At 43.5% G+C, this 25000-nt stretch overlaps 3 protein-coding genes across 3 annotated transcripts in view; 2 read left to right on the top strand and 1 right to left on the bottom strand.

Annotated features, from left to right (window-relative positions):
• Window positions 1–4794, top strand: part of LOC138051157 (uncharacterized) — a 13225-nt gene extending 8431 nt beyond the window's left edge. The window contains exons 5-10 of the mRNA XM_068897313.1: window positions 324–415; window positions 1024–1099; window positions 1518–1590; window positions 1934–1969; window positions 2601–2711; window positions 4017–4794. Of these exons, the coding sequence (XP_068753414.1) occupies window positions 324–415; window positions 1024–1099; window positions 1518–1590; window positions 1934–1969; window positions 2601–2711; window positions 4017–4247 (619 nt within the window). The 3' untranslated portion in view covers window positions 4248–4794. The remainder of the gene's footprint in view (window positions 1–323; window positions 416–1023; window positions 1100–1517; window positions 1591–1933; window positions 1970–2600; window positions 2712–4016) is intronic.
• Window positions 4235–8425, bottom strand: LOC138051156 (trace amine-associated receptor 1-like). Its single transcript, XM_068897312.1, has 2 exons — window positions 8111–8425; window positions 4235–6002 (listed from the first exon to the last, which is right to left on the bottom strand). The coding sequence occupies exons 1-2, from the start codon at window positions 8322–8324 to the stop codon at window positions 5008–5010; spliced, it is 1209 nt and encodes a 402-aa protein (XP_068753413.1). The 5' UTR covers window positions 8325–8425; the 3' UTR covers window positions 4235–5007.
• Window positions 8426–11600: 3175 nt separating this feature from the next.
• On the top strand, window positions 11601–24003 carry LOC138051155 (tRNA (cytosine(72)-C(5))-methyltransferase NSUN6-like). Its single transcript, XM_068897311.1, has 10 exons — window positions 11601–11737; window positions 11893–12045; window positions 12572–12779; window positions 13042–13198; window positions 19143–19303; window positions 20390–20430; window positions 20876–21029; window positions 21388–21548; window positions 22033–22158; window positions 23808–24003. Exons 1-10 carry the CDS (start codon window positions 11648–11650, stop codon window positions 23964–23966), a joined length of 1410 nt encoding a protein of 469 aa, XP_068753412.1. The 5' UTR covers window positions 11601–11647; the 3' UTR covers window positions 23967–24003.
• The last annotated feature ends 997 nt before the right edge of the window (window positions 24004–25000 follow it).

Here is a 25000-nt window from a genome sequence, read left to right as displayed (position 1 = left end):
CCATTCAAATGGAAACGAGTTGCGTATTCTTATGCAAATCAAACTCATTTCCCTTACAATAGTTGAGCACCAAGACTCACTTCGAAACCGAGACAAACAGCAACTCGGAAATTGCCCATTACTACTTTGCATTCTGGCCACTAGCTGATCTGGCAAAAGAAGTAGCCCAAACTCATGGCACATCCTGTGGAAACCTTACCAATAAGGTATTTAATACATCTCTTGGCACCGACTGAGTCGAGCAGGAGCCGACGCAATGAGGTTAAAGATATCAGAATTTCTTTCTGTGATTGATAGACCTAACATTTTCTTATTTCTCCCAGGTGGGCTCATCAAGTTACATCTTATTTCCGTAATCTAGCTGTGAACATTTGGTGGACTCCTCTCCACAATTTCAACAAAACGGACTGTGAAGGTACCTTGGTGACCTATCCTTTCCAATCCTCGTTAGGCCCTTAGAAAATCTAGACGAGAGTAGACTCGGTAACATAACTGGAGGGGGAGGATGTTGAGTGATTTCAGGTTTCAATGACAAAATCCTTCGTGCTCTTGTTGATGGATCTAAGCGATCTTGTCTGTTGCTACGAAAAAGGCTGTTTTTGATTAGGCATCGTGACCAACACTCAGGGTCTTTAAATAACTGAGGAGAAAGTGCTGCCTATGTAATTACATCTGCAAATGGTTAGACTCTCTAGTCTTCTCGGATAAGGACGATGATAAGCCGGAGGTCCCGTCTCACAACCCTTCAATGTTCATAATCCTGTGGGACGTAAAAGAACCCGCACACTTGTCGTAAAGAGTAGGGCATGTAGTTCCCGGTGTTGTGGTCTGTCTTCTGTGATGTATCATGGTTGGGAGGGTAAATGCTCGGAGATATTAGCTACATCAAGCTACTCTAAAAATCCGAGGGTAAATAAAGATATATGATGATATGATATGATACTAGTCAGTGTGTTTCTAAACTCTTTGGTTAAAAAAAGGTATTATCAATAGCAACTGATGACTTAAACTTTTTTCTGCCAGTCCATTCAGGAAAGGTCAGCAATTTATCCGATGCCAAGTTGAGTAACTTCAAGTTTACATATGGGGAACATCACAGGTATGGAACCGCCCTTAGAACACTGGATGAACTTCTGATGGCGCGGTATTTACACTTCTGTTTCGCTACGGTTCCTAGTGGGTGCCGATTGAATTTTTGGGAGTACCACTGCCCAGAATTCATGAATGAAAGTCTTTACTGATCGCATCTTTAAGATTTGCTCGTTTTACTGTGCCTCTCCATCGTTAATATCGCTCGCCTGCTCTGCCGACGCGCCGCGTGGTCCTTTTCTCTCAAACACGACCAAACGTTTAAGAGGGAACGGGTGGGTGGTGGGGTTAAGAAAAGCTTTCCTCCCCCTCCTCTTTTCTCCTCCTCCCTCCCCCTCCCTCCCCCTCCCTCCCCCTCCCTCCTCCTGTTCTGGGAGAAAAACAGCGATCGCTATTCAGTGACGTTAGGACGTCGATGATCATTGCAGGTTTATGGCCCTACAGGTGATCAGAGAACATGGCGGATCTGTTTCATTTGACCTCGTCAATTCCCTAATTGTGGTAAGGCTGGCAAAGCTATCATTTTATGCACTATTATCATCATTACAGTGAGTCGTACCTGACTGAATCGGTTGGGTAGCTTTGTGCATCGCTAAAATTTAGTTTTCAAATGAAGCAATCAGATCTCAATGTGCAACTGGCCGTGAGCGCGGGCAAACAGTAAATTTTGAACCCCATTGATGTAGGAAATAACGGGTTATTTTTCGGCCAATCACTTAGTAAATATTGGAAAACGGAAGTAATATTGTATTACCACTGAAAACTGCTCGATGGCGCATAAGAATCTGTTGTCTTCTCCGTTATTCATGCTCTTCTTTATCTCTCTAATCTATTGTTCATCTAGGCGGAGCACACAGGTGAAAGACTGGTTACTAAGGAGGTAATAAATAATTGGATTTTAACTAATCTGCACTCAGTAGACGAAGGCATTTTAGACGGGATAAGTTGATTTGTTAGCCAAAGTGGTCTACGAGTTCTGGTCAACTTAATAGCGGTAAATAGAATGTTCTGTAGAGTTCGTTTAAGCGTTTGAAAAACCGTTTTAAGGTAAAAGACGGGACGGATTATACAGTTTTGGGTTAATTACGACGACCTAGTTTTGTTGGGTAAATGGCTATTGTTTGGACGTTGTTCATGTACTTGTTAGAGTTCTTTTTTAATACCTTTATGTGACGCGACCTACGATATTAAAAGTCCAAACGCATACACCTTATTCCAAAATGGCCCCTATTTAGATATTCTTTTGTTTTATTCAAATTAGACCTTGATTCCTCGTTCAAGGCAAAATATTCTTTTGAACTTTCAGCTCAAGAACGAGGCATCAAAGGCTAATTTGAATAAAAACAAAAGAATATTTAAATGACGGCCATTTTGGAATAAGGTCTATGAGGGCTTCGGTTTGGCTTCTAATTTTTTTCGAAAGGTGGCACCGGTTTTATCATCGGGTACTTAACCGAGATATGTATATTTGACTATCCATACTGATTTCGATTATTGATGTGATCTTACAGCGCTTTTTAATGCTCGACAAAGACCAGGATGGTTATCTCACTGAAGATGATGTTATGGTTTTACCTGCTGACGTAGTAGAAGCAGCCTTTGGTCATTTGCCACCAGGGGAGGTATGGAAATGGAAGCTATCCTCTGATTTGTTTGATGAGAGAAACCTTAGCCTGGTTAACTTAAAAACCGCGAAATAAACTGTTTGATAGTGTTGAAGTAACCTCACTAAAGGAATTCAGAATCTTTAATAGTAGCACTCACAGCTAACGGCAAAGCACAGCTCTGGGTTCAATTTCAAAGGTGGCTTTTTATTTGGGGTGCAGGGATGGCGCAGTGGTAAGAGCACTCGTCTCCCACCAATGTGGCCCGGGTTTGATTCAACAGACCCTACATCGAGAGGTTTTTCTCCGGGTACTTCGGTTTCCTCTCTCCTCAAAAACCAACATTTGACTTGATTTGTGTTCATTGTTAATTTCAGTTTACAGTGTCGCCATTTAGTGCTCCAGCGCTGGAACGACTAGACACTTAAATATTTAAATCACTTTCCATTCCTTTCCTTTCCTCATGTAAACCACGAAGTAGTGTAGGAGCTCTCAGTTGTAACCAGTTCTTGGTTGGTATTGTAAGTAGCTTCTATTGTTTTTAAGTCTAAGTCGATTGTTTCAGTCGTTTAGTCTTTTGATTTTGGCTAGCGTAGCGAACCAATCACATTGTTCCTTACGAGAGCTGCTACGTTACCCAAACCACGTTCTTCAAGGAATCGCTCAAAAGCTTTCATTTGAATAATCACAATTTAGCAACTGGAAGGGTTATCTTCCAGTTTCACCATCAGTCTTTATATCAGATTAGAACCGCATTTCGCAGCATACCCCATAGAAGAGTTTTCAAAACTTAGTATAACTATTTTTGTCTTTTAATCCCGGGGGGGGGGGGAGGGGGGGGGGAGGGGGGTACTCGATGTATCCCTGTTTGGGGAGGTGCGGCGCGGCGCGGCCCCTCATACCCTGACCCTGTTTAAGACAAATATCGCTGATTTTCCTACCCATTTTAAGACAGAATTCCGATTTTTGATACCCTGTTTAAGACATTTAACCCAGTTTAAGACAAAAATTGATAAATTGATACCCTGATTAAGACAAAAAATGATAAATTCGATACCCTGTTCAAGACAAAAATCCCGAAAAACATACCCTGGCTGGCCGCACGTCCCCATTAAGCCCTTATAAGGGAGTAGCCCCCCCCCCCCCCCGGGCTTTTAATACGAATGGTCACTGTTTTGGAATTGATACGCAAACTGGCAAATTGGAATTGCATCTATCTTCTCGTTCCCAGAAGGCTCTATCGCTGATCAAAGCACGCAGGCTTTGAGGAAGAGATCGAGGAAACAAGAGATTGTTGAGTTAATCGTATATTCTATTTTGCAGATAAATCTCCGTGGTGAATATATGCGCCAAGATCCAAGCGTTGTGGCCTTATTGCGGTCAGTTGACAGGCAGCCACCATTTGTTGAAGAATTTCTTTTGAGGCACGATAAAACTGGAGAAGATTATCAGAGGTTTTTGGCCGAACACTCTGATAAACTGGACCAAACAGTCAGGGAATTTGTAAAAGGCAAAGTTGAGAATGAGATCAGTCATCAACATACGGAATTTTAACTTTTATATTTGACTAAAAGTATGAGGAATTAGAACTTGCACTCTTTACTCTTTGAGTTACGACGTATTTGGAACGGTGCTTCAAGAATATAAGGATATCTCAAACCGCTGTCACAGCGTTTTGACGGCGTTCCCCCGAACACTGGGCACTAGTGCTGTGTGTTCCCCCTTCGCCACAACGATAAATATGATAGCAGAATGTGAATACAGAAAGTATCCTAAACATGCATGAAAGCTAACCCGTTCTCTTTGTGCGATTTCGTCTTTTGTTCTGCAGGATTAACTCGTTGGTAGTAGTAGCAGTGTTACATGTGTAGTCGCAACAGGTTTCCCAATCCTATAGGAAGAGTGACTGAACTGGCCGTGTACATGATATATTGTAGATATTTCGAACTTGGTTATAATTATTTAATTTCCTTTTAAGTTAAGTGATATTAAGTAGGCAAGTTTAATTATCGACGAAAGAATTAGTGGTAGTAATATTTAGATTATAAGTTGTTAGTGTTCACTGCGTGGGTTAGTCCTTGAATTAAATTGTTTATGGGAAGGGACTTGTATTTTTTTCTCCGCTTTTCTTCCTCAAGTTTTGGCCCACGTCGCGAGTTACGGGCTTGTTTACAAGTGCACGATGCTTTTTTTCCTTCTTCTCTTGTCAATATTGTTTTTTGGAATTCATCTTCTTCTCCAAATTTAATAGTCCATCTCTTGGAGATGTATGCTACCAAAAAATGAAATTTCATGTCCTTTATTAAGCTACTGATTAAACCAAAGTTTCTCTCCCGCCTTTTTCCATTTTCTTAGCGATATCTTTGACAATCACATCCATCGTCGTGTGTTCCGGTGTAAAGCTCCTTTTTTTGACAATTGGTGGGCTTTCAGTCAAATTCACGTTCAGAAGTTTGTTGACTGTTTCATTGCTAATTCTAGTGACAGTATTGTTAAAAGTAGCCAGGTTCGAGCTGGTTCGACGACTATGAACATAGTCCGTATCATCCGGTCTACTAAGTTGCTGTCGGCACACTCTGGGAATAGTCTTAAATTCTCCTCTCATGGTTTTATCGAATAATGAGTAAATGACTGGGTTAATAGCGCTGTTTGACGCGGCTAGCATGAGCCCTAAATGAACTAACCAATAGGGTGGTGCCGTGTCAGAAAACAGTTTAAATGTTGTACCTATGGTGTAAGGCAACCAACAAAACACAAACGCGCCAACAACAACGAGGACTGTCCGTAGAATTGCGGTTTGTTGCTTTCGTCGAGCCTCATCTTCTGCCAACGGAGTCATGTGAGAACGATTTTTCATAAAGCGCGCGCTCACTTTCGAGCGGTAATAAATGATAGCGTAAACCACAATCATTGAAAGAACTGGAAGAGCGAAAGCGAAACCTGCTAAACCCATGGTATACAAAGTGTTTTTGAAGCCTTTCGCTGCCCAATTAGGTTTGCACGTGTTAGTAATCGGGTCCTCTATGATCTCTCCCCAGCCCACTAACGGTGCCACAGCCCAGAAGGCGGAGTGGAGCCAAGCGAAGACGATGAGCAGTGTTGCCCACCTTTGTGTAAATGTTTCCTTTGCTCTGTAATGAAAAGGCTTGGTAACAGCGTTTAAACGATCCAAACTAATAAGGAAAAGTGTCATGATGGAGACATTGAGAGAGGTTGAAATCACGGCTGTGTATACGTAACAAAGCATCTCTCCTATCAGCCATATCTGGCTGAAAGCAGCGACGAGAAGCACAGGGGCACAGAATATCCCTAGGAAAAAAAAATCATTTCAACAGAAGAAGTTATACACTATCAACTGAGTTGATGCATGGTACGTCAAACAAAGGCCGGCCGGACTCGTCCCTTGCCTAGATTGGCACATACGTTACTAGAGCTTTGGAAAGCAAAGGTGGTCAATTTTAAGTCTCCTTGGTAGCCGTCTTTGGGATGGTCATAGAACGCCGGCTACCACTTTAGAGAGGGTTTGCTAGGCTTCTATGAGATTTCCAGTCCAAGTGAGGGCCAATTTACTGCTATCAACTTAATCAACAACAAATTCATTTAAGCCTGGTCGCAAGCACGAAAGATTCTTGTCCTGTGAAAACAATCCATGACGCACGCACGCACAAGCACACGACGCAGAGACTCACTAGTTCCATGTTCTCTCTTACAACGCGGCGCTGCGAGTGGAGTCTGGAACGGCTCCTTTTGATTGGACGAAAATCACAGCTGCGTTGTGCTTGCGTTATCTCCCGTTTTCACACCAGGCAAGCGAACCCACGCATAAGAGCAAGCCCAAGGAAAAGGAAAAAAACTAAATACTTGTGCTTGTGCTTGTGCTTATCCTTGCGTTGGGCCCGAATTCGCGGCGAAATAAGCGCTCTTGTGCTTGCGTTAATGCTTGGACTTGCGTCGCTGGTGAGAATCAGCCTTTACTTTCCTTTTACCCCTGGTGCCGGACGCATTTAGAGTTTATATTAGGAGACGATAAACAATAACAGAGATCAGGAAGTTCTGAACAAAGTCAACAAAAACCGGCTTCAGTTGAAATGGAATGTAATTCATGTAGCGTTCACTTCCATTTATGATTACGATACTTCTCTTTAGCGTGTCAAAAGAATTTGCGTGAAAAGGGATGTCCTCTTTTTCCCCCAAACCTTTCGGTCCTAAAAAACACCATGCCTTAAAGGAAGTACCAGTGACATTGACTGCCAACGAATGGGAAGTCACCACGGGTTACTCGTGCGCACTTATAGGTGGTTTTCACGTTATATCATCGCCGCCGTGTTGGTGGACGAAAAGAAAAAAAAACCCTCTTTAGTTCCTTTTGTTCGTCCACCAGCAATTGTACATCTGCGTCTCTAAAGATTGGTTGGAAAGCACCGATTGACATGATCATGGCGAACTTCGTTCCCAGGGTCTCTCTTCTCAACGACGATGGAGGCAGAGAAGAGAGACCCTGGGAACAAGGTTGTATCACTGTTTTTGCGTGACAGATTTTGTCTCTGTTTGAAACTACACACAGACGAAGTGCCTTATTTCCGCTCATATCAGTTCAGATCGACGTCGAGATAGCACACGTTCTCCGGAAATCTTGATGTTTGGATAATGCATGCACTTAGATTAAACTGCATTGTAGTAGCATGCATGTATTTGAAGTGCAGACAGACGATGCCGCGCCACAATAAGAAGGCAGAACTGAACTGGCCGTGAATATTCATATTTAATTTTGTTTATCAGAAAAGATTGTCGGAAGTGGCTGTGCGTATCCTTAATAAACCTTGTTCGCTTGTACGTTTTGTTTTCCCAATTCTTATCATTTGACGACACTGGAGATATGATCCTTTGTATTAAAGTCCGTGAGAACATAAGTATATCCGACTTTAAAAGAAAGACCCTCTTGAGTATTGTCAAGTAATGTTCCTTTGGAAAACAAAATTTGCAAGCGAATAAGATCTAATTCTTCATCACAAAAGTGGACAAATTCAAAGAATCTATTGTGACATTCGGACATTAAGGTGAATGTAGAAAATTAATTCTTGTGAGGAAAAAGCATAGATTGATAGATTGACTCCGGTGAAAAAAATTCGTTCCAAAGGTAAAACAATGATAATAATAAAATCTTTGTTTTCATATAATTAACTCTGGTGGAAATGAAACAACAAAGGCAGTTTGCTCATGTTAGGGAGTTTGGTTGATTTGAGTTCGTTTGCCGAAAAAAAATCCTTCGTGACTGATCCTGAGCTTAATCGTGGTGAACCTAAAGATAATCTCACGTAATGACTTGAGCAAGATTTTCGAATGGAATAATTAATTTCCATGAAGTAACGCACAAGTTATTCGCAATTGCAACAACCTTATTTCGTTTTGGTACTTACCAACAAGAAAATCTCCTAACGACAAACTTCCATAAAATTTGATCGTCGATGAACTGCGGCGTTTTTTCATCACAACACAGAACAACACTAATCCATTTCCTACAAGGGTCGTTAGACTTATCAACGTCCAAAATATCACCTGGAATGCTTGCCAGCCCTTGGATGTCTCTAAAATTCTAAGTTCTTGTGTTTGATTGCCGGAATAGTTCTTCATGTTGTAACCTTTAGAGCGAAAAGGGGTAAAATATTATTAAAACGAGGAGTGACAATAAACATCAAATTCGACGATTAACATAATCAAAGAAACGAGAGAACGAACACCCGCCGGAAACAACTGAAATTATCATAATTAACGCCTGAACGTCACAGGAGGTGGGGTAGGGGGACGTTGTGCTATTGTGTAACTGATTGTAAAGCCGACGTAGGTACGTATCCATTCATTACCAATAGTTAGTCCATGAGTACCGATTAAAACGTGCTTGTCATGATTTGCGCTCATTTCACAAACAGAATTTAGTTCAATGCTAATGACTTAAGATTCCTAAATTACATTTCCCGCATTGCTACTTATTTTAATCAGTCAGTGACTCACTGAATAAACGTAGATCATTCAGTAATTAAGTGATTTTTTTTTGCAATAAAGGAGGGCCACTTGCTGACCAGTGTAGATTACTGGCAGGTTTAAAACACAGGACACATTCCACAGGTCAGTCGTTACAGGTCATTTCTTTACGTATAAAGGGCCAGCACGCACTTGTTTGGCTCAAACAAATTGTCTCCGCCAAATTCTCAATTTGGTAATCGTGGCCGCACTTAAGAACTTTTTCTTTAGATCATGCCGTGTAAACTGTCAAATATATATAGTTTTCACGCCAGACAAAAATTTGTCCTGCTCCGAAGCAGGACGACGGTGCCTAATGAAGTTTGGTAAGGCTTGACAAAATTTGGTGGGAAAAAGGTTACCTTGCACTCTTGTATCACGGAAATAAATGAGATTTTACTGCCCCATCAGTAAAATACGGTTAATGGAACGTGACCATACTAAAAGGGGCTATTCATGTCGCGTTAGTTATCTTCGTGTTCTTTGTAGTCGGTCGTTCAAGGTCATAACATCAATGGTTCTGTTGTAAATGAAATGAGGACATAGTGACTTTGTTCCTAGATATCAGTTTATAGCGTACACCTGCATTGGCCAAATCTGTTAACCCTTTCAGCCCCGATAGTGCCAAATGGCACTTATAGATTTTACTCTGTCTAACGCCAGACGATTTTACTCGTCAATGGGGAACCCCTCGGGGCTTAAAGGGTTAAGGTCTCATTCATAACTGTTAAAGAGCACGTGTAATCCCTACCTGCTCATAGAAGAAGCTGTACAACTGGCTACTTTAATAGACTGAGTCTAGCTATAAAAGCCTCAGTTAGCCGTCCAAGATTCACTTGGCAGTTTGTCTTCTATAGTAAACCAACTAGCTGTTGGCATTTGTTAAAGTTTTTTCCCTTCCCTCCCTCCCTTTGGAGATGGGTTGGGTTTATCGCCTTGCCTTCATTAAAATTGGGTCACTCCTGCGAGGTGCGGTTAAGTCTGCGCAGTGACTTTCTCCAAGCTTGTTGGCTCGTAAGCCTTTGTACATTGCTCGCTAGCAATACTCTTGTCCGATTCAGCACGTGCTGTTTACCAATCAGCTCGTAGTGCTGGGGAGATAAGTAAGGTTGTTCTATATCACGCAATCCGGAAGTTGCATAGGCTAACGAGTCGCAAGGCAGTGTTCTCCTCAAAAAACGCCAATACGTCTGTTGTCTCGTTCTATTGCGCCTTACGTTATGCGTTAAAAGCTAACTATGTTGATACCAAGGAACAGTGACATTAATGACAGATTGTTGCGCAAAATAAACAAAAATTTGTCCAGTGCTTACGGGCCCTTAAGCAACCGAAAATCTTCAAATTGGCTAACCTTCGGTTTAAACATCATTTTTAGGCCTACTGAGGCCCAGCCTCCCACGAAGACACTGTTAGTGCTCCGTCTCGCGTTCCTCCCCTACGAGCGTCTGTAGAAACGAGCCACACATTCCTTTCCCTTTGTTAAGTAACTGTCTTCTGAAAATCACTTGCGGGTTACATAGGAACCAATAGGCGCTGTGTAGATTGCTTCCCTGTGAGCGTCAATACGTCAACTTACTTCTTCTTTGGATGAATCATGAAAGAAACGAAACCTTTCCAAAATATTCCTCAGAATCATTATTTAGAAATGTGCTTACCATTCAGTCAGAAATCCCGTAAATCTCGGTTTAATGCAAAAGGAAACAGTCATTTCCGGAAAATCCTTTTGGAAAGTGTGGAAGAGGTACTGCTGCTGCCTCCATGTCGTCAACGGCAAAGGAGGCAGAGAAGATAGACCCTGGGAACGAGGTTGCTGCTGTGATACAAAGGAAATTGTGACACCCGAAATTGCCCGTAAAGTTTCGGGACTTTCGAGAAACGGGCTCCAGGCGTGCGTTTCTCGAAAGTCCCGAAAACTATTCGGGCCCGGAAAGCCATTTGTGAAATTGCCAACCGCTTGTTTTAGAAAGCCGATCTTTTAACATGTTTTCAAGGCAACAAAAAGAAAAATAACTGTGCAGTTTGACGAATTAAATCCTCTCCGTTCTTGAGATACAAAGGCAATTGTGACACCCGAAAACGCCCCGTAAAGTTTCGGGACTTTTGAGAAACGAGCCCCAGGCCCGATTATGGGTGGGGTGCAGGGATGACGCAGTGGTGAGGGCACTCGCCTCCCACCGTGAATGTGGCCCGGGTTCGATTCCCAGATCCGCCGTGATAAAAGAGTTGAGTTTGTTGGTTCTCTACTCTACACCGAGAGGTTTTCTATGGGTATACAAAAATTTGGTTTTATCAACGGAGTTGATAATGTAAATTGGCCACCGTACAGAGATTCTAAAAGCTGACGTTTCGAGCGTTAGCCCTTCGTCAGAGCGAATAGAGGGATTATGGGTTACGTGTGGTTTTTATAGTAGAGTAGGGGCTACGCTATTGGTGGTAACATGGCAACGTGAAAAATAGGAATATATTAGTTAAATGAAAAGCGTTCGTTAATACCGTGAGGATTAAGGGTGCCGATTTGAAAGATGAATTTTTGTTCCAGATTCTTGCGGTTTTCCGTCGTACCTAGATGTAGGGAAAGGCCGCAGATAGCCATGTGTTTTTTGGAGTGGTTAGGCAGATTAAAATAGGGTAGGGTACTCCGGTTTCCCCTCTCCTCAAAAACCAACATTTGACTTGATTTGTGTTCATTGTTAATTTCAGTTTACAGTGTCCCCAATTAGTACTTCAGCGCTAGAACGACTAGACACTTAAATAAAGTTCCTTTCTTTCTTTTTCTTTCTTTATGTGCTAAATCGAGTGATGAGAGAAAGTAGCCCTGGTTACAAAAGTTTCGTACGACTTGGTCACTCACCGGGAATTTTGAATTTTAAGTTGTGGTGTTTCTAGGAACTGGGAACTAATCAAATCAAATGAAGATGGTGGACAGCTGACGCTGGATGATGATGATGACAACTTGTCCTCGACCAAAGCTGCTCTTCGTGTTTCCTGAAGTCGAGGAATATTTGAGAAATTCTCTGTTTTCAAAGGTATTTTTTTAATTTCTTCGATACGCATCCTGTCCTAAAAAAAAACTTAAGGAAAACTGTGAAAGTGAAGCATTTTTCACTGACTCCATCGAACATTGTAAATTGGAACTGAATAATCAATTCTGTTTCTAAAGTTATTTCTTTTGACAAGACAGGAAACCAGTGATGATGTGAATGGTTGCGCCACAGAGTTTGATAATTTACTGGAAGCACTGCGCACTCCTCCACTGTCTACCGTCGTGCGAGTAAACAGTTTGAAAACAACAGCTGATGATGCTCTGAAGAAGCTGCAGTGTATTTTGGATCAGGTATGTACTGAGTTTCTTGCTGATCAAATTATCATCAAACTTTGTCGCTGCCAGCTCTTCCAGATTATTTTTGCACCGCCAGGAATTTCCTTGACCCTTGTCCTGTGGCAGGGAACTACTGTAATTAAGGATAATTCTTAAAATTATTTTCCTGAAATTTTTGGTGGACCTTTAAAATCTTTATCTTTGGTGGGAAGGGGAGTATTTTTGCATGGGGACGCATGGGGTAATTTGATTGTGAGGTTGTTGATACAATGAAAATACCAGCATATCTTGTTAAATTCAAGGGTTTGTATCTTTGTTTTGTTATGTTATGATTGTATCATTTGAGGTGTAAAGTAGTTGCAGTAGCAAGAGTTTAATTTTTTTGCTGCTTTGAATTATTTTGTTGCATAATGCACTTCACTTTTCCCATGTGATAACAAAGCAAGAAGACAAGTTAGAATTTTATTTGCACTTAAGTGATAGCACAATATGCATTACTGTTTTCATTGCTAAAATGAGTTTCTTATCCTGGTTTGATCAGGTGGAGGACAAATATGAGGAAAGGCAGGATCATCATTATAAAGTGAGAAAACATCCACTGCTGAGAGATGTATTGATGATTGATGGCTCCGGTCCTTATGTTGACATTCCATTAGTTGAGAAAGAGGTCATTGTCGATTTGCACTGTGGTGCCGCTATACTAAGAGGAGCAATCATTTACGTGCCAGGCATTATGGGAGCTCATCCTGGTGAGAGTGTAAGCCTTTCAACTTGATTAGGTGTCTTTGAAGAAGTTACACAGCCTGGGAAAGCAGCATCTTAAGCATTAGCAAACTCGGATTAGACTGTTATTCTCACTGCAATATCTGGCTAAGTTCTACTCTGTTGGGCTTTGAGTGGCATGTGGCACCTTCTTGTGCCACATCTGCAACACCAAACACCACCACGGTCAATCAAGTGGATAATATGGTATTATTGTAAAGCATATATTACCAATATGTTCAACTCTAGGTATAAAGAAAGGAGACTTGGTATCTGTGTATGCTGACTTGTATGGCATGTGTCGAAAGGGGCTCACCAAACCTTTTGATGGACCAAAACTGTTCCTTGGAAATGGGATTTCTTTCCTTGACAGGAGAGATATATTCTGTTCACAACAAAATTTCAGGTATCAATTGCTCGAAGCGGAAAATACCATAATACTCTTCGTTTGTCCACCCAAATTTTGAATAAGCATTGTTTCCAGTTTCTCCAGGGACTTAGAATGGTCCCAAGAGAAAACAAAAACAATGCTCATTCAAAATTTGGGTGGACAAAAAAAAAGAGTACTATGGTATTTTCCGCTTTGGGCAATAGCTTTAATTAGCATCGAGTTTTGCTCTATTGCATGGCCAGCAATGCTCAGAGGGAATGTGCATTGCAAAGCTGTAGTACATGTAATGGGAAAATCTTCAGTTAAATGTCTTGTATGAACCTTGCACATTTAGGATCCCAGATCATTGCTATTTTGATGTCATTTTTGATAGTCTCCCTTATGCAGTAAGTTTGACCTAACATGAGACTGCAATCACTGCAGAGTTTCGCGCCAGCCAACATGATAACAGGTCTCTTCTTAAGTAAACCCGCTGACCGGGGACTCATATTCTCGGCCAAACGAGTCGGCCATGTTTTGTGTTTCTTAAGACTCTGCGAACTATCTTAAGGACTTGCTTGTCATTTCTCACCTTACGGAGTTCTTGTAAGTGTCTTCATTTTGCTAGCTAAGTCCACTTGTATTGTATTGTTATTTTTGCGTTCCTGTTCGATTGTAGAATGGTTCCTTCATCGTTGGCATTTAAGATAATTTGTTCATCGAGAAGGCTGTTTCTTCATGAAGGAACCATGGTAGTCATCGCTTGTACAATCCCCACGTGCGATTTCAAGACCGATGACGTCTCGGAGGCCCTTGCCATTGCTCTCCTGGCAAACCACGGCTTGGCCCATCAGTGCACATTGCCTAACACAACTGGTCCTTCGCTTCGACCCGTTCCTCGTGGTCCAAAACTCGAACGGCCCAAAGTAAACATTGGCGTCTCGACAGAGGAATGGAACGTGTTCACACGCCTCTGGGCATCGATGATCAATCTGCACCCTCCCAGTTGTTTCAATGCGCAGAAAATGAGCTTGGTGACAGTCTCCTAAAAGCCAACCCACATGCCGCTTCCAACACTCTACCAGACCTGCTTGCTGCCATGCATTCCCTCGCAGTAATACCAGTTGCAACTGGTGTCCTACGCACCGAGCTACTGCAACTACGTCAGGAAAGGGACGAACCGTTCTGCGAATTTCGAAACCTGTGCCTTTAGTACACAGTGTGAATGTGGGAAAAACGTCGACTACACAGACCATGTCATACGAGATGTACTCCTTAATGGGATATCCGACCCAGACATCCGCCGTGAAGTTCTTGGGACCAAGAATGTTCTTCAGACCCCAGTTAATGATGTCATCGCCCTAGTGGAAAACAAGGAGATGGCACGGAACGCCCTCCTGTCATCAACCCTGTCTGCTGTCTCGTCATTCAAGCGCCAACAGGAACCACCGAAAGAGCTTGGTGACAGGGTTTGGAATACCAAACCCCATACAGTGTGCCTCAATTGCTATAGGGTTCGCCGCCGCAGGAAGCGCCTACAGCTTACGCCCCCAGCCCCCCCGCCCACCAGTCAGGCCATCAAATCAGACCTGATATCCCAAGTTGCATCATTTACTTCCGGCACTGCCCGCCGGCGACTTCGCCGCAAACACGTTCCAGCCAGACATGTCATTGTCGGTAGATGCGCACCAGTAACACTTGACCACCACATCTTTACTAAGGGCAAGTGGACACAGGCACACCTCAGAGACCACCCCAGAGTCACAATCACTATCTCCATTGACACCTCAGCCCAGGCCAGATATTGTACGCCCTACCGCACCTCAAACACTCATGCAGAGATCTCAGCCATTGCCGACACTGGTGCACAATCTGACTTGTGGTCAATGAAAGACTTCTTAGCGTGCGGGTTCTCGCGCGACGACCTACTACCCGTTCGTCTTGGCTTGTCAGCCGCCAACCGCTCTCCCATTTCTATTGAGGGCGCATTCTTCGCCAAGCTCACCCCGAAGCTCCACAATGGTGAGGTGACCTCGTGCCGCTCCATGGTTTACGTCAGCCGCTCCGTCCAAGCCATGTACTTATCATACGACTCGTTGCTCAACCTTGGCATCCTCTCCAAGGACTTCGCATCACTCACAACGGCGAACATGCCTAAGGAGGGGTGCCACACCAGAGACTCTGACGCCATGGATACCAACCGTATGCCACCTCTCATTAATGCTGTGCGATCTATTAATGGTGGCTGCACCGCCACAAGTGACCCACATGACACCATGTGCTCATGCCCTCAACGTGACGCTACACCGCCACGTCCCTCCAAGCTGCCCTTCCCCTGCACTCCAGAAAACAACGGACAAATGAAAGCGTGGTTACTTGACAGATACGCCTCCTCAACTTTTAACACGTGCCCGCACCGGGCATTACCGAGCATGGAGGGGCCACCGATTGAGATTCACGTCGAACCTACTGCCACCCCAAAAGCAAGCCACAGCCCGGCCCCAGTGCCCCTACACTGGCAGCAACAAGTGTACGAAGACCTCCTACGCGACGAGGCTCTTGGTGTCATAGAACGCGTGCCATATGGCGAACCCGTGACGTGGTGCCACCGCATGGTTATCACACGAAAGCATGATGGCTCCCCCCGCTGTACAGTAGATCTCTCCCCACTAAACAAATTTTGCAAACGTGAGACATTCGCTACGGAGACACCCTTCCACCTGGCACGTCGTATCCCCAAAGACACATGGAAAACAGTCACGGATGCCTGGAACGGCTACCACAGTGTACCTCTGCGCCAGTCCGATCACCACTTGATCACCTTTATTACTCCGTGTGGTCTCTGGCGGTACACAAGAGCGCCTCAAGGATTCCTCTCGTCCGGAGATGGTTACAACTGCCGCTTTGACGCCGTCCTGTCCACCTTCGAGCGCAAGGAACGCTGCGTCGATGACACCATACACTATGACTCTGACCTAGAGCAGCACTGGTGGAGAACAATCGACTTCCTCACATGAGTAGGCCAGGCCGGCATAGTACTTAACCCTGACAAGTTCCAGTTCGCCGAAAGGAGTGTCAATTTTGCGGGCTTAAGAGGATCAGACTCCACCATTGAGCCACTCCTGAAATACCTCAATGCAATCAGAGACTTTCCCTCTCCGTCCTCGACAACGGACATTAGAGGCTGGTTTGGCCTAGTCAACCAGGTGGCAAACTACGCCCAGCTACGTGACACCATGGAGCCATTCAAGCCCTTCCTCAGTCCTCGATGCAAGTTCTCATGGTCTCCCCAGTTGGAGGAGGCCTTTCAATTAGCTAAAGATGCCATTATTCATGCCATCCGTGAGGGTGTGGAGATCTTCGACATGCAGAGACGCACCTGCCTTCGCCCAGACTGGTCCACGCGTGGCATAGGCTACTTCCTCCTCCAGCAACACTGCAGCTGCTCCTCTGACATTCCAGACTGCTTCCCTGGGGGATGGCGGATCGCCCTGGCTGGCTCACGGTTCCTGACCCCTGCGGAACAACGCTATGTGGCCATCGAAGGTGAAGCCCTAGCTGTCGCCTTGGGCCTTGAACAAACCCGTTACTTCACCCAAGGTTGCGACAATCTTGTTGTCATCACTGATCACGAACCTCTGGTCAAAATCTTTGGTGACCGAACGTTGGACGAGATAACCAACTCACGGCTGTTCCGACTCAAACAGCGCACTCCTCCTTTGCGCTTCGACATCAAACACCTGCCTGGCAAAACCAACCATGCCGCTGATGCAACGTCTAGGCACCCTTCACCGTCCGGCTCAGAAAATAGTACCTCCCTTGGAGTGTCCAGCATCCCTTACCTAGTGGAGTCAGCACTGATGGCGTCTATCTGCCAAGACACTCAGGACATTGGTACTATCTCATGGTCCCTTCTCGCACGCGAGACAGCTTCAGACACCGCTCTGAGTTCACTCCTAAAGCTTATCGAACAGGGGACCCCAAACCTTGCCCTTAATAACCGTTCCCTCGCACCCCTATGGCCCATGTGCGAGTCTGTATATGCACAGAAGGGTGTCCTTTTGTATCAGGACCGCGTCATCGTTCCCTCATCACTCCGCTCCCGTGTACTGCAGAACCTCCACGCAGCTCACCAGGGAACATCAATGATGGAACAGTGTGCCAGGGCCATAGTTTACTGGCCAGGCATGTCCATGGATACCCGCAACATCAGAGACGGATGTGCCGACTGCAATAGAAATGCACCCACACAGGCAGCCACGCCTCCACTCCCCACCACGCCACCCTCTACCCCGTTTGAAGCCGTGTTCGCTGACTTCTTCACCTATGGTGGCCGCCATTACCTCATGATAGGTGATCGCCTCTCCGGCTGGGTTGAGGTTTTTGGATCCCCTGCAGGCACAACCCTCGCAGGCGCTGCCGGCCTCATTCGCCACCTCCATTCCTTCTTCGCCATGTTTGGTGTACCGGTAGAACTTTCCAGTGATGGTGGCCCAGAATTCACTGCAGGTTGTACAGAGGCTTTCCTCCGTCTCTGGGGAGTACGACATCGCATGTCCTCAGCCCACTTCCCGCAGTCCAATGGCAGAGCGGAGGTGGCAGTTAAGGCAGCCAAGCGCCTTCTTATGTCCAACACCGGCCCAACTGGCAGCCTTGATCATGACCGCTTCCTGCGTGCCATGCTGCAACTACACAACACTCCCGACCCAGACTGCAACATCTCCCCTGCTCAGATCATCTTTGGCCGTCCCCTACGCGACACACTCTCCTTCGTCAACTGGCTGGAGAAATTCTCAAATCCAAATGTACGCCCACTCTGGCACCAAGCATGGGCTGCCAAGGAGGAAGCTCTCCGTTCACGGATCCCTCGCACCACTGAGTCTCTCAAAGAACACTCGCGCCCACTACGGCCATTAGTCCTTGGCGAGAGACTATTTCTCGAGAACCAGCAAGGCACCAGCCCCAACAAATGGGACAGATCAGGTATTGTTGTCGAATCCCCAGGCCACGATCAGTACCGGGTAAAGATAGATGGCTCCGGATGCCTCACATTACGCAATCGTGGTTTCCTTCGTGCCTATAGACCGGCTACCCTGTCCATCGAGTTGCTGCCTATGGTACCCCCCTCACCACCTAGCACCGTTCACACCCCTGCGCCGCCGCCATTCCCGCACCACCACTTCATGGAATCAGGCCCACATCTTTCGACACCCCCACCACCCTGCCAGGAGCAACACCATCCTCCGTCTCAAGCACCTGCACCGAGCGACGTGTCCTTGAACGCTCCTACAGCACCCTCTTCAGGCACTGCACCAGTTACACAGGCTGCGGCACCAGAGCTCTTGTCACCCCCGCCAGCGTCACCACGCCCATGTCGTGACCGTCGGCCACCGAAACGTTTTGAACCTGAGACGGGCCTATGGGTACTACATTGAGTCCGTCAACCTATGTTAACATATAGCTTTCCAGACTAGGGGGGGATGCAGAGTTTCGCGCCAGCCAACATGATAACAGGTCTCTTCTTAAGTAAACCCGCTGACCGGTGACTCATATTCTCGGCCAAACGAGTCGGCCATGTTTTGTGTTTCTTAAGACTCTGCGAACTATCTTAAGGACTTGCTTGTCATTTCTCACCTTACGGAGTTCTTGTAAGTGTCTTCATTTTGCTAGCTAAGTCCACTTGTATTGTATTGTCATTTTTGCGTTCCTGTTCGATTGTAGAATGGTTCCTTCGTCGTTGGCATTAAAGTTAATTTTGTTCATCGAGAAGGCTGTTTCCTCAATCACAAAAAACTGTGGGATTTTGTTGTGGATTTTGGAAAAACTTGTTTCCAGAGGAGGACAGAGTAATGTGGTCATGCTCATGGCCATTAATCATTGATATCATTAATAATTTTGTACGGCTATGTAACTCAGATTCAATTAACAACCATGCTAAAGGTTGAACATTTGTATTCACCAGTAAATTCTTTTTTCTCAGGGGTGAAGCAGTTCAGATGACATTTCCTGTTTACAAGTGTCCCTCGCTAAGGGATGTCCTTCCTCAATGGCTGTTTCTCCAGAATTTACCATCTGTTGTTGCAGGACATGTTTTGAATCCTCTGCCTGGGGAGATTGTTTTGGATATGTGTGCTGCACCAGGTGTCTACTTCGAAACAATTATTTTTAGTATTTTGGTACTTTTGTGGAGAGCAACATTGATTGGTTTGAAGAGACTTAATATGTCAAAGACATATATTTGAATTGCAGATAGAAGCATATACTAGAGATTTTTGTCATTGCAGTTATGAACATTACTTAACCCTTTCATTCCAGTGATGCAAAATGTTCATTCTCCAACTTGAACCATAGAGTTGTTTGTTGGGTAGCCATGGGAAGTTGGTGTTATACCAAGATCACACCTCTTGAGCTGACAATAATCTTAACTCTCAATACCAGTCTGACTGACATTTCATTGAAATTGTGAGGAGAATTTACATACTGACCACTCCTAGGAGTCAAAGGGTTAATTAATAATTGAAAAGTCCAGGTTTGAGTAAGGCTTGAGGTCCAAGGTTCAGTCCTCAGTGACACCAACATATGTTTCGACTTTCCTCTGATCCGTGTAGCTATAGCTTTAAATACCCTTTAAATGGACCACTGACAGAAGAAGGGGGGTAAAAGGCGCACCGTCAGCTTTCATTGATGCCAGTTTCGTAACTGAAGGAACTACCGACGTTAACTAAAGTGACTTTACCTTCAGCTTCACATGCTTTGAATGGTTTTTTGAGATAATGAGGTACTTGTAGGCAGCAACAGCCTTGGGAAAAACCACATAGTTTACATACATGTATATGTTACAGAACCTGGTTAGACTTGATTTCAGGTTGAAAATGATTAAAACCTAGGTTGATTTTTAATTTCTTTATGTATGGTATTCATTATCATGAATAGAGACAGAGAAATTATTATAAAGCAACCTAGGTTAAAGTCATTTGACCTGAAATCAAATTTAACCTGTTACAATAACATAATTTTACACATATACACGTAGATTGGCTCAGTTGGCATTTTATCTGCTTGAGATGTTGTTGTTAGCATTGCAGTGCCTGGTGTTTGTGGCACATGAGACTGTGCTTAAATGTCTTGCAATACCACTGGTTTTGTGCACATGCATCTAATAAAAGCTCATGTGTGAGTAGTGAGTTTTAGGAAAAATTATGAGTTTTTTTTATTATAATTATACAGGTGGTAAAACTACGCATCTTGCTTCACTCATGGAAGACAAGGTAACAACAATGTGATGGTGTGTGATCTTCGTTTATGAGCGTGTATGTTACCTGAAAAACTGCATTTCTCTTAGCCAATCAGAATGGTGTAATTTTTTCATGTCTATTCTTAATTAGCAAGCTGAGACCTAGTCTCAATTGTACAATCTGACTCAATTTATCTTAAGGTTTTCTACTTATTGGTTTGTTCTCCTAATCATCATCATTGTCGTCATTCTTTCTCTTTTTGTGGTCATCTTTTTACATGTAGTGTTATAAACTTCTTAAATGTGCAAATATATGCTAATTTCATGCAGTTGAAATATCATTTTTTTACCCTTAATTCTAATCATTAGAACTTTTAAAAACCTTTGTATTTGGAATTGAAATCTGTACATTAACTGATCCATTTTATTTCTTGCGTGGCAACACTGAGTTCTTATGAATTGGTGATTATTCCTTTCAGGGCATTATAGTAGCTTTTGACAAGAGCGAACCAAAAATAGCAAAACTGAAGCTCAACTGTGATAGGCTGGGTGTCCAGTGTGTCAAGACCTTTGTTTTTGATGGTGTGAAAGCCCTTGACCCTGACAAACAAAGGAACACTGACAATAGTACAGGTATACAATGAATATATTTAATAAATTTTTACTTTTATTTTATATACTTAACAAATTTTACTCTGACAGTCTAATGCCAAATGATTTTCCTTGTCAACTGGGGGTATCCTAGGGTACCTGATGAGGAGTGAATAGGTTAAGTGGCAATAACCTAGAACAGTACAGTGTTTAAAATGAGGCACACTAAGTGAGAGAATTATTATAGCATTTTTTAGTGATAAAAGCCCATGGAAGTGCACAACATACATGTAAACTCGGGTGGGTTTATATGCCAGAGAATTTATGGCCCACTAACTTGGCCATTCACAACACATGTACTATGTGAGAGGTAAATTTTTTTTAAACTTATGCTTTTCAGTATCCTTTCCAGTCACGCCACCTTACCCCAGTGGATCATTTGATCGTATTCTTGTGGATGCCCCTTGCAGTGCTTTGGGTCAGCGTCCTCAGTTTGTGGTCAAAATGACATTAAAGGAGTTACAGTCATATCCTAGGCTGCAAAGAAAGCTTTTTACAACTGTAAGTGCTACTCTTGGGATTCACAGTCACAGTAGAATCATACCTTAAAGAACACTTTAATGATCCTGTTATTGCATTATGCAACTTTACTTTCATTAGCACTGAAGGATTATTCAAAGCTACGAGGACGTTTTCAAACGAGTTTTTATATTGATTTCTTGAAGGTGCTAAGAATAATGTTCTTTGCAACTTTATCTAATTTTATTCATTCTTTACTCATCATTTATTGCATCAACCTTTTTTCCAGGTTTGCATTGCCCTGTTAGGGTGGCTACCAACTAGCCTGTAAATGCGGATGAATTTTCAGCCCTTGTTTGCTATTTCTTGAGCAGGGGAGAGAAACATCGCCAAGAAATACATCTGCGTTCTCAGGCGAGCTGCCAAAATGTCAAGCTAAAAGTTGTAGCATGGCATTACTGCTCAAATCTTTTGCAAACTTGATTTTTGAACTTGAATGATTCTTGTTAATGTCTTATCTTTAAAGGCAGTTGGATTGTTGAAAGAAGGGGGTGTACTTGTCTACTCCACTTGTACCCTGACTCCAGAGGAAAATGAACATCAAGTTCAATGGGCTCTGAAATCATTCCCTTGTTTGAGTCTAGAACGACAGGTCAGTTTTTTGAAACCATTTATTATAGAGTTAACTGAATAGAGGGTAATGTGAAGTGCCAGATTTCTATCCCATATGAACCATGTGAGCGTCAGCCCCACCGATGGAAATGGGCCCACACAAGGACAGAGGAAAACTCTGACCAGGGTGGGAATTGAACCCACGACCTTCGGGTTAGATCTCCGCCGCTCTACCGACTGAGCTACAAGGTCAGACGGGAGCAGGCTGTGGAAACTGAAGATGTTAACGTCACGGCAATGAACATGTACAAGTACAAGGAAAGGTTACGTTTATACAAACGTTGGCCGTGTAGCACTTACACCTCAAACAGAGTTAACTGAATAGAGGGTAATGTGAAGTGCTAGATTTCTATCCCATATGAACCATGTGAGCGTGAGCCCCACCGATGGAAATGGGCCCACACAAGGACAGAGAGAAAAACTCTGACCAGGGTGGGAATTGAACCCACGACCTTCGGGTTAGATCTTCGCCGCCCTACCGACTGAGCTACAAGGTCAGACGGGAGCTGGCCGTGGGAACTGAAGATGCCAGAGTTTTTCTCTCTGTCCTTGTGTGGGCCCATTTCCATCAGTGGGGCTGGCGCTCACATGGTTCATATGGGATAGAAATCTAGCACTTCACATTACCCTCTATTCAGTTAACTCTGTTTAAGGTGTAAGTGCTTCACGGCCAACGTTTGTATAAACGTAACCTTTCATTTATTATAGAGTTGAGTTATAGTATGTGGCAGATTTTAAAATGTAATCGTTGCTTGAGCACCAGAATTGTTTGCGGTTGGCCATCTTGATTCCTTAGTTTGCATAATTCATAATTAGTTCTTAGACTTTTTTTGTCAGTTACGGCTACTGGTATGGTTTAAGATTACAAGTACAACAAGTTGCAAAATTGTTGAGACACTTTCATTAAAAAACACTTTTTCTAGCTTCCAGTACCCGCCGTGTCTAGAATTTAAACCTTTTCCACCTCCCTTCCCCTCTCCCCCTTTCAATGTTGACTGTTTAAGTTTCCAACATTTTTTTTTGTCTTGCTAGCAACACTGATAAGGGAGGGGTGGGGGTGGGGGGGGGAGGGGGGCTGCAGTGTGATAGATAATAGGTAAATTAATAACGCCCCAAGAAGGTGAAGTGTCTCCACTATTTTTGCAGCTTGTTGTAGCTACTGTGTGACCAAAGTTCCTTGTCTTCCCTTACGTCGTTGAAGATAACCCAACTGCTGTAAAAAAAATGACATCTCCGCAGTGAACGATTTCCCCATGTTTTCAGAGGTCCCTTAGGTTTTTTCCCCAGGCCAAAAACCGATCGTCACAATGATTGACCAAATACATTGAACCTTGTTTTCAACCAGTCACAAGCATAACCAATTTAATTGACTGCAGATTGCTTGTATTCATACTTAGTAGAGGGGACTAAGATTTAACTGTTGGTGAATGATTTGATTGCCCAAAAATTAATTGTCAGTTTGATGCTGCTTTTAGGTATAGTGTAACTGTAAATGTCAGTTTAGGCATTATCTGACTGCTTATGAAGTCTGTAAAGTCACGAAGGATCACCTCCTCTTAATAAAAAGGTTGTTTAAAGATAAAATGAGAGCGACTATTATTTGTAATTTTGCCTTTTTTTTTCCCGTAGACTCCGCACCTTGGAGATCCGGGGCTTCCCAATTGTGGTTTATCAAATGACGAATGTCTTCTTGTTCAGCGGTTTGATCCTGCCAAGTCATATAAGGATAAAGGAAACGAAAATGGAAATAATTTAGCACTATTGGCTTTTTCATCGCGAAGTTTATAAAACAACGTTGTTAATAAATTCCACCATGAATTCAGTTGTGTTTGTCTATCATACTGTTTTAGGTGTCAGTGCTTCAAAGTTCAAAGGTTGCTCTGGGAAAAAAAGATAACAAGATGCGAAGAAACCGTCTGTTGTCTTCATTGTGATAGGCGAATACACCAGTGGCTCAGTTGGTTGAGCATCGGGTTGCCATGCGGGAGGTCGTGAGTTCATCTCCGGCTGGACCAACACTCAGGGTCTTTAAACAACTGAGGAGAAAGTGCATCCGAAAATGGTTAGACTTTTAAGTCTTCTCGGATAAAGACTATAAACCGTAGGCCCCGTCTCACAAGTATCTTCTATGTTCATAACGTTCCTGTGGGACGTTAAAGAACCCACACACTATTCGAGAAGGGATGAAGTTCCCGATGTTGTGACTGTCCTCTCTTAGTACATGGGTGGGTGGGTATAGCAGGTCCACATCAGCTGAATAGCTGCCAAAACTTCAACCTGCTCAAACAAATAAATAACAAATAAATAACAAACTAACAAAAAAACAAGTGTAGAGTCCTCGCACAATGCTGCATACATACGTACATATTTATTAATCCTTTTACACTGTAGTATTTCTATTTAAAAGGATGCTAAAAAAAAAGTTAACGGTCAAACTACAGGGAAGGGAAGTAAGTATTCTACATGTGATTCATAGCATTTATCTGAAAAGAGAGCACTGAATTTTGTGAGAACAGCTGAACCACAGAGAATGTTCCCGAGAGGGATTACCCCTAGGAAAGAAGGAATATTTATAAGCATTCGAATTTGAAAGGATGGTTTGCTCGGGTTTTGGAATAGGAAGGCTGAACGGGATTTTGGAAAGGGAAGTAAACCAGGTTGTTTACAGCTTGATACATCATGGTTGCAGAGTCTACGTTTCTCCTTTTCTCTAAGCTATCCCAACCCATGGAGTCAGCACAGACAAACCTGTCAGCAGCACGTTGTATTCTTTAGGGAAGCTATGTCTTGCTTTTTAAAAGGTGACCAACAGGGTGAAGCAT

Source organism: Montipora capricornis, chromosome 6 (assembly GCF_036669925.1).
Source record: "Montipora capricornis isolate CH-2021 chromosome 6, ASM3666992v2, whole genome shotgun sequence".
NCBI lineage: Eukaryota > Metazoa > Cnidaria > Anthozoa > Scleractinia > Acroporidae > Montipora > Montipora capricornis.
The sequence above is the reverse complement of the archived record's forward strand: the minus strand, read 5'-3'. Positions and strand labels throughout refer to the sequence as shown.